Source organism: Salarias fasciatus, chromosome 1 (genome assembly GCF_902148845.1).
Source record: "Salarias fasciatus chromosome 1, fSalaFa1.1, whole genome shotgun sequence".
NCBI lineage: Eukaryota > Metazoa > Chordata > Actinopteri > Blenniiformes > Blenniidae > Salarias > Salarias fasciatus.
The window spans coordinates 11,025,724-11,035,484 of NC_043745.1; the positions used below are offsets into that span (position 1 = coordinate 11,025,724).

At 40.4% G+C, this 9,761-nt stretch overlaps 1 protein-coding gene across 1 annotated transcript in view; it reads left to right on the plus strand.

Annotated features, from left to right (window-relative positions):
• Positions 1-5,583, plus strand: part of chst8 (carbohydrate (N-acetylgalactosamine 4-0) sulfotransferase 8) — a 150,999-nt gene extending 145,416 nt beyond the window's left edge. Inside the window, exon 3 of the mRNA XM_030089726.1 lies at positions 2,560-5,583. Within this exon, the coding sequence (XP_029945586.1) occupies positions 2,560-3,774 (1,215 nt within the window). The 3' untranslated portion in view covers positions 3,775-5,583. The remainder of the gene's footprint in view (positions 1-2,559) is intronic.
• Positions 5,584-9,761: the final 4,178 nt, after the last annotated feature.

Genomic DNA, 9,761 nt, shown 5'->3' on the forward strand with positions numbered 1-9,761 from the left:
TCGAGGGTCATTGTGCTGTTGCATCACAGCGTTTTCTACTGAACTGCAGCCGGCGGGCAGGTTGCCTTTTATCCCGCGAGATGCCGTAATAAACTTAAGAATTTATTTTTCCGGCGATGATGGCGAGCTGTCCGGGCCCAGAGGCTACGAAGCAGCCCCAAATCCTGACACTTACCTCGGCCGATGATGCTTTCATGGCTTCAGACACAGTGCCTGGTTGTCTTTCCCAAACAATTCAGAGTTAGTTTCATCAGTCCACAAAAGGTTTTCCGCGTGGAGCTGTGAAGCGCCGAGGTGTACTTTGGCGAGCCTCAGATCCCCGCTGATGTGTTCATTGGAGAGCTGCAGCTTCCTCTGCCATGCACACCACGCCTGTTCAATGATTTACGTACGGTAGACTCATAAATATAGATGATAACCAACTCTAATGACTTCTTTATGCCTTCAGCTCTTACTCTGAGCTCCTTCTTTTTCATCTCATTGCATTCAGCACGTTGCTTTTGAATTTTAGCTGTTTTTCTGAGATCTTACCCTTTTTCTTTTTTTTTTTTGTTTCTTTTTTTTTGGTTCACATTAGGAGACGATGAGCGCAAACAGCTCAACTCAAAATGATCAAGTCTTTTTTTAGTGGATCCCACAGACTTCTCTGGAAGAGATAAATGCTGTTTAAAATAAGTCTTTAGGAGAAAATAAACTGGATTAATGAAAGATCAGGAAGTGGAATTAAAACAAAACAGCAAGAAATAAGCAATAAAGACTGATCTCTTCTGCAAGGTTTCTACAGAGCAGAACCCAACAGTAAAATAAAAAATAAGAAAAGAAAGAAACAATTAGCCTTTATTATCCTGATTACTATCTAGATCAAAAAGAATTAACCAGCTACATTTTGGGTGATTATGAATTAACAATTCAGAGCATTCAGGGGCCTGTCTCTTTGTTGTCTTAAATGCACAATGCTTTAATTCTTCATAACTGTTGATGCAATGGCGACTAAAGAGAACTCACGTTTTTCAGGAGTGATTGTTCTTTTCCCTCGAATCTGAAGACAACGGCGTAGCTTTGTGATGAAAGAGAGCCCTGCCTGAATAAACCGACCTGTCTACAATCCATATCTGTCACCCTTTGAAAGGACTGTTTACAATGGGAAAAAAAATGAAAGAACAAGAGAGGCGAGGCTGTATTGTTGTATACATATTGTATCCAGCATGCATGAGAAGGCATTTCATTTCACGTCATGTTTTGTAACTTCAACAGTTGGTCCCTTTAGCAGGAGCACACGCTGCATCAGACCTGACAGCAAGACGCGGTCTTATCTTGGGTGTTTAATTCAATCCTGCTATCCCTTCTAAGTAATATACTGTGCGTCTCCTCGCAGTTTCGACTGCATGTTTTTCGTGGTGCATGCGGTGTCTGTCAACACAACACACTGATTAAACCGTTACAGGGATGATCAAGTTTTTAAAGCATTTGCTGATATCATTCAAAAAAAGAAAAAATATACCTTGTCTTAGAGAAGATTTGCCCTTCATTAAATTCATCATATTATCCTCCCAGTATTTGGATGTATTGTTGGATTTCTTGTGGAGCTGAGCGGATGTGAGTAGAACTCCTTTTAGAGTAAAATAAAACCTCTGAGGCTTAGATAAACAAAAGCAGCTGTGAACTTGAGAATTCCTCCACATCATTATGAAGGCCTTGTCAATTTGAACCGTGTTTTTATTACACTATAACGGCTACAGGGTCGAGGGAGCTCGAAGGAGAGCAACTCCCTGTTTGACTCGAAGACGATCCTTGAACGGGGTTTTTATGTCAGGCGTGCCGGTGCTGCTGTATGCTCTCTCGGCTGACCCCTGCTCACACTTTCCTCCGCTGTGATCGTCAGCACCACTGAGAGACTCAGATCCGGACGTGATGTCTGGCGTACAGGTTTTTCTGCTTTGCACTCTCCCTGCACATTAAGCAGGGAAGGAGGAACCTTTTCTCGCTTCTTTTTATTCAGCTCCCCCTCCAGATGTCCCTGCAAATGAAAGAATATGGTCATTTAAGTCAGGAGGGGGATGAACCGAGATCCATGATCATCTCATCACCTTGTCTGTTGTAAAATTAAAATTATACCAGTCCATTGACTTTATGATGCCATTACAGCATTTAATTGAAATAAAATGTCAGAATGCATGATAGCCCTGAGCATCATCTGATGGTAATCATCCGATAGATGATTCTAATTTAGATTCCCCATCAAGTGTTTATAAGACATTTATATGGTTTTACAGCTCAGTTTATTGATAGGTCATAGATGGTACTGGGCAGTGTGTGACATTTGCATGTAACTAAGTTAGAGCTCCTCTTTAAGGTATAGTGAAACAGCACCTTCAAGTGGCTGATTTGAGAATGAGACACGGGGGTGAATGTGGCTGTTCAAGGCCACGAAGCTCAGATTTCTGACTCTGTTACGTCAAAAGTCCGAATGTCTCATCCTTGAATTTGCATCCACATCATCAGCTGGAAATATTGATTCTGCGTCTGTCGGCTTCACCTTGTGATGTCTTTGTTTTACAGACACTCTCCACTCGGGACAGAGAGAGGGGCAAAGCTGACAGTTACCAGGACCTCCAAGTGGCAGAGGGCATCCTGTCCAGCCCCATTCCGCCCATGCAGTTCCCACACTTTGAGAAAGTACGACAGACAGCCACTCCTGGATCTCGAGAGCAGGACATCGGCTCACTTCACGTCTCCAAAAGACAACGCAAACTCCTGAAAACGAGCCCCCCATTACAACACTCTAAAAATGCCTCCCTTTCTCCAGCTTCTGCTTCTTCCTCTGTTTCCTTAGTGTCCTCCTCCTCCTCCTCCTCCTCCTCCTCCTCTTCCTCCTCTTCAGTTTTCTCTTCTCCTCTTTCCTCATCCTCTGCTTCTGGATTTTTCTCCCCTGAGAGATGGAGAAAGCTCTATATCATCTTAGAAGCCCGCCAGCAGCTAATGAAGGAGATCTGTGCCAAGTACAAAAGCAGCATCTCTAAAACCATCACGCGGCATCATGTGAAACATCTCTTTGTGGAAGACAAATACAAGCTGTTGTACTGCCAGGTACCCAAGGCGGGCTGCTCCAACTGGAAGAGGACCCTGATGGTCCTGGCGGGCCAGGCCTCCAATACACAGAGCATCAATCACGACACGGTCCACTACGGCGACCACCTGAAGAAGCTGGACAGCTTCGACCGACAGGGGATCATGCAGCGCCTGGAAACGTACACTAAAGTCATGTTTGTGCGTGAACCGCTGGAGAGAATGGTGTCAGCCTACAGGGACAAGTTCGAGAATCCCAACAACTACTATCACTCCCTCTTTGGAAAACCCATCATCTCCAAATACAGGGCGAACCCGTCCTGGGCCGCCCTGAAGACGGGCAGCGGGGTCACGTTTAAGGAGTTCGTCCAGTACCTGCTGGACGTCCACCGGCCCGTGGGGATGGACATCCACTGGGAGCAGGCCAACCAGCTCTGCAACCCCTGCCTCATAGACTACGACTTCATCGGAAAGTTTGAGAACATGGAGGAGGAGTCTAACTTTCTCCTGCGACTGGCGGGGGCTCCTCCCAACCTCACGCTGCCCAGCTTCAAAGACAGGAACCCCAGCGACAAGAGGACCTCTATGCAGATCACAGAAAAATACTTTACACAGGTCAGCGCGCTGGAGCGGCAGCGAGTGTACGACTTCTACTACATGGACTACCTGATGTTTAACTACTCCAAGCCTTTCAAGGATTTATACTGATTCTTATCATGATTCTTGAATTACAGTCACATTCCACTACATTTCCGCCATGAATCTTAACACGACAGCTCACCCACGTGCTAACAGAGAGATCAGAGAGACCCAACTTCTTCTGAATTCCCCAGAAGCTGCTTTTCATGACATTTTTGCCAGGTTACCTTCATTTTTACACCAATGTGGCGATGGAATGGTTGATGTGTTGTTGTATCAGATACTCTGAATTGTCATGAAATGCAAGGTATATATATATATTGACAACCAGCAAATGGTGGAGTGTAATTTCAAATTTATAAATTTATAAAGGTGAATCTTCTAAAAAACAAAAAAAAAAAAACGATGGTTCTTGTTCAACTGGCTTTAAATTGTGCCTCACTGTAAGTCAAGTAGTAATTGTAAATGTCTTATATAACTTAATTTACCTTTTCTTAGCATTCCTAATATCAAAAGAGATTTGTGAGCCCAGACTCTTATTGTGGATTTTTTTTTCCAAAATTGTTGATCTCTGTTCAAATCCACATTTCTTATTTTTAATTATTTGCATTTACTATTTGATTTGCAGGTGGCGAGGCATCAGTATACCTCTTTGTATCCGTGCATACTAATGAAGATATTTTCACGTGAATGGTTTTACTAAAACAGAATCCGGAACAAAATACAAAAAAAATAAAAAGTCTAAATCTTGAAAAAGTGTGAAGCGCTGCCCACTCGGTGGCTGTGTGCACTTATTGTAGCATTTTTATACTTCTAACGTTGTCGGTTAGGTCTGTGCTTGGATTCCGTGCTTTAACGCCACACACATGCTGTCACTCCTCCACCTCTAGAGTGTTTTAGTCGGGTGTGTTAAATGTGTGTAAACGCAGAACTTCCAGGTGTTTGCAGGGTACAAAGTGTTGCTGCCAGTATCTCTCAATGCCTGTTAGTGTTGCAATCTTACCGGTCGGTCGGTTTCTTTTACGGAACACAATGGACTAATCAAGTCCGGAGACGAACGCAGACGTGAGGACGGCGGTTGTTTAGAGCTGCTTTCAAACAAAGTTTCTCTTTTCAAAGCGTGTGGACTCTCCTGCAGGAGAGAGAAACAAGAGTGTGTCCAGACGTCTCCCTCTGCCGCATCAAACGCCTCCCGAACAGTTTTCACTTGCAGATCTCACACTGTCAACAGCTCGTCTCCTCTGTATGTATCACATGTTTTTCTCACACCACCTGATAGGCTTTTTTCTGACTCTACTGTGTACAATTGTATAATGGGCATTCAGATGACTCTATATTTTTCTATGTATTTCTAAAATATATATCTATATCTATATATTCAGTGCTTCATGGTGAAGGTATGTTGACTTCCTTTTTTCAATGTCATTTATTGTTCTTTCAGTACTACCCGTGTAGAGTGTCGTGTAACTGAAGAGTTTCTTTCCAAAACAAAAATATCCACCAGCTGAGAATCACATCTCTAAACTGAAAAAAAAAAAAAAAAAAAATTGGGTAAACCTTGCAACACATCATGTTTAACTGATGAATCCAAACCACTTGGTACTCTGGAAGTAGTGAGAGATTTTACTAACGGATATCTATAATTTTGGAAATTAGCTCTTTGATTACTAAACCCTGAACTTTTTGGACTCTCAACAGAATAACAGACCCTGTACAGCTGAGCTGCTTTCCACCCATCCTGGCTAACCCCATCTCTACATCCTGAGACCCTGCTTTGTGCGCGAGCCCAGTACTTAAACTAAGCTGTTTAGGTGTTTGATCCTTTTCCCTGCATTTCTTTTAAGCAAAAATACACGCACAGAAGATGAAATCAAAAAAAGAAAAAAAAGGCAACCTCCAGTCACAGTAACCTATGTGTCATATAAATCCGCAGCTATCTCTCCAACACGCTCCCTGCTGGCACCGCTCTCCGACTGCATAGCAAAGTCCACAAGAACTGGCAGTTTTCAAGAAAGGGACCAAAAAACACCTGTTACATAATCAATGAAAGTAACGAGAACTTTTTCATCAGAATAATTAATCATTTATCTGTCTGAATTAATATATATTTACTGTGCAGCAGTGTTGTTGAAGTCACTGAAAATAACAACAGCTATCACCTGTGTGATTAGTTCGTGTAGTGATCAGGATCCCGTTCCTTCAGGGCTGGTTATTCTCAACACTGGCGCACAGTAATGAAGTTTGCAGATGCAGTGAATGAACAGCTTAGAACACAGACAAATTTTAACTAAACACAAAGAGAAACTAACAGAGCAGAGATAACAAGTCGGCTTTTTTTCTGTTTTTTTTTTTTCCATGTATTGTGATTCTGAGAACCACCTTCTTATAGTTCCTAATAAAGTAGCAGTAACTCCTCAGCTTTTACGCTTTGCAGCTCCCTAGAAAGTGTTTCAATGTTAATAATATAATTTATAAAGAGAAGTAATGTATTTGCCTCTGGGGCGAAAGGAATATTCATAATATTGAAATCTATACACACTATAGTCAATTTTTGAGAAAAAAAAAGCCTTTAACAAGTTTGGTGATATTATCCTTTGGCGGTGATGGTAATCGTATGAACTTTCGTCAGTATAGTGTCGGCTTTTGCGATTTCAAAATCTAACCTATGCTTAGGTTTTGTAGGTGTAGCCAAACTGCCCAAATCAGCTGTTGCATTCTGAGTATTAGTCTTTCAAATACTCTGTCAGCCCCCGCCCCCCCGCCTCCTGAGCTAATTCAGTCTTATTGGTACGTGTGTGTATGGACAGATTTATCAAAAGCATAACTACAGTAATAAAGTGAATGTATAACAGTTTATCGTTGGTGCAAAAGTGTATAAAATATGATCTTAAGCCCTTTGCCTTATTTTACACTGCCAATCAAATGGTGTATTTCAGGAAGACATTTTTCAGGTGGTGATTTCTGGCTGATGAGTGTCTACTAATAAACCGTCTTTTAGCATTTTCACTGTGTCTCTTCATTTCTCAGACGTGTCTCTGGGTTTGGTGTTTTGTTTTCGATCCAACATAGATTTTGAACTTTAAAAAATCAGGTAATGAGCCCCAGGATGAGAATCATCAGTGAGAGGCTTTGCTTTCGTTCTCTCTTTGTAAGCACGTCTATAAGTTTATTAAATAAGTTGAATGCATTTGATACTGAAAGGAGGCACTTCAGTCTTTAACAACAGGCTCTACTGTAAGGATCCAGTTGGCTTCTCGTCATGTTTAGACTAATGGATAAGGAAACTCATCCTCATCTCACTGTGATTTTTCATGCATTTTCAGGTGAACTGTGGATCATAAGCACGGACAGCTTCAAAAGAGTCGAAACTGTTTTCTAATAGGTTTTCATTTCAATAATGTCACATCCAGATAAGTGCTGAACTGAACGGGTGAATTTCAATATTGAAGCTAACAGTCTGGACTGCAGCAGGTTAGAGAGATTCAGGTACAACTCGGCCACTCGGGAAGAGAAGCCTCTCTGTAGGCGGATGAAGCTCAGGTGTCTGAGCTTCCCTCAAGCTCCTGAGACCAATCAGTCCAAACGGTTCTCTGTTGCTCTCATGCAGCAGCTGGTGTTGGAGTTTGATGTGAAGCTCCTGTAATTTTAAGACTTGTTATGCTGCTGGTATTAGTTTGTGTGCCTATTTGCTGTATTGTTTCTTCACAATTTTTTTTCTTTTTTAGTACATTTATCATGATTTGGTCCTGAAAATAGTTCTTTCGACCAACCGCCATGGTAAGAAACATTTTTAAAGACCTACTTGAACAGCATGAGGCTCTAGAGAGCAGACATTATTCAGAACAATGGTTAGTAGATCTCACTACAAACAAAAATCTGTGCTGATCAGTCATGAGGTTGAAGCCACAACCAGCCAGATGCACTGCTGCATCCATGTGAAGGATATGCTGCTGAAAAAAAGTGAGCGAGCCTCTTTTAGATCATCCTCTGGAAGATTTATTGTCCAGATGTTCATAATTAATTGATAACAGTGATTTCCTTATGGCTTCATCTGTCAGATGTTTTGGGTTTTTTGGACATTGAAATTGATGCTTTAGATTAGAAATAGTGAGCTGATGGAAAGGACCAGAAACTAAAGAAAACTTTTCTTCTTGAACCAAACACACACACATATTGGGCCTTAAACCTGAGTCCTTAAGACACACTCTCTTACCATGTGCTATGGGGATTTAAATATAAAATGAAAAGGGGTGTCGGCTCATTGTACATATACTCTGCCAGGTCATTCATTCATTCATTCATTCATTCATTCATTCATTCATTCATCTATTTCCACCCTTTGATCATTATGAATTTAGAAGTGTTTCACAGTTGTGAAAAATAGGTTTTTAATCTCAGTAGGACTTTCCTGGCTAAATAAAGCTTAAATAGATAAATTAAATAAAATGTACTCTGCTTTTCTAATTCTAACAATTTAAAAAAGTTTTGAATACCGACAACAATGCTCCCACTGAAATGTTACAGGACTATTGAATACCATGAACTGAATGAAGTTGAAAAGAATTTTATAGTATTTCTTAAGAACAGATGCTTGTTTGTTTGAAGAACTTCTTGAAGTCAACTAGGAAATAAAAGGTATAAAAACATAGCAAAGTACAAAAGTAGAAAGGATATTTTTTAACTCTGAGCGATGAACTAAATTATTCTGTAGACTAAACTAATGCCACAACCTGGACTTTATGACAATTTTCATTCCAAACCTTTTAGTTCTGAAATGGAAACAGGATAGCCTTCACCATTGTTTATGTAGCTTCTCTTAGATTTTTAACTTCTGCAGTGTGGATATCTGATACTGTCAGAGTTGGTTATTTTGCTGTCACTGTAACTAAATCATCCTGACAGACTATGAAGAAGTAACCGTTTTGTGGATGTAAAAAGTACAGATATATGTCTGTAAAATTGCAGGAAAATACTAACGGGAAGTAAAGATGAATGAAAACCTAAACCATTTAAATGGATATACTTTGTTATTTTTCACCTTCAAACATGAATTACTTTGTTCTTCATGGAACTCATAACGTATTATATACAACACCAATGATGCTTTCTGATCTCAAACGAATTACTGTTAGATGTTTCATTATCACTGCTTCATGCACTTTTACTGTTTCTCACAAATTCACTGAGAGACCTGTTTGTTTGTTTGTTTGTTTGTTTGTTTGTTTGCTTGTTTATGAAATGCTTCTGACCCAGACACAACTACAGAGACGTAAAATAAGAATATCTAACTTCACCAGGCAGGATTTTTAACCTATTCCAAACAGGAATCAATCAATACACAGATCAGCCACAACATTAAAACCACTGAGGTAAATCATAACAGCTGTTAACACCAGTTTCCCACTCAATAATTGGTTCGAGAGTGTTTTTATCCAACGATACCTCAGGCATGATAAAGCAATAATTTGAAGAAAAAAAAAATGTTTCCAGTGTTGGAGTGTTCAGCTATCAGGGTTTGTTTACTGGTGAGAAAATTGGTTTCATACCTCTCCCCACTACCTTCTGTGTTTTTAATCTGTGAAGTGCAGCGTGCAACAGCAGCACATATTTCACAATAAATTTTAATGGCACCACTTTCCTTTAGTCATGACATAACTCTTGTGGTGTTTTCCGACTTTTCTGAGGATGGTTTTAGTAGTCTCTGAAAATAACTTTAATACTAAAGCTGTGTTTTCTCTTTGTGAAAAAGGAAGGGGAAAAAGCACTGCGGTGTCTTTTCTTTGCTCTTTTTTATTCATCACTTAGGTGTCACATAAAAAGTGCTGACTATTACACAGAGAAGTGGCTGCTGAGGCAGATTGTGGTCTGCTGAGGGTTCTACCAGGGGACTGTCATAGGCTGTCACTGTATGAAGACAGCAAATCGACTTGTCTGCAATGAAACACCAGAGGAAAGAGAGACAAGGAGGTGAACAAAATAGGAATAAAGATTCATTGAAAAAATCAAATAAGTAGATTTTTGGACCAATTTGTCACTTAGATTGAGGTCTTTTTTTT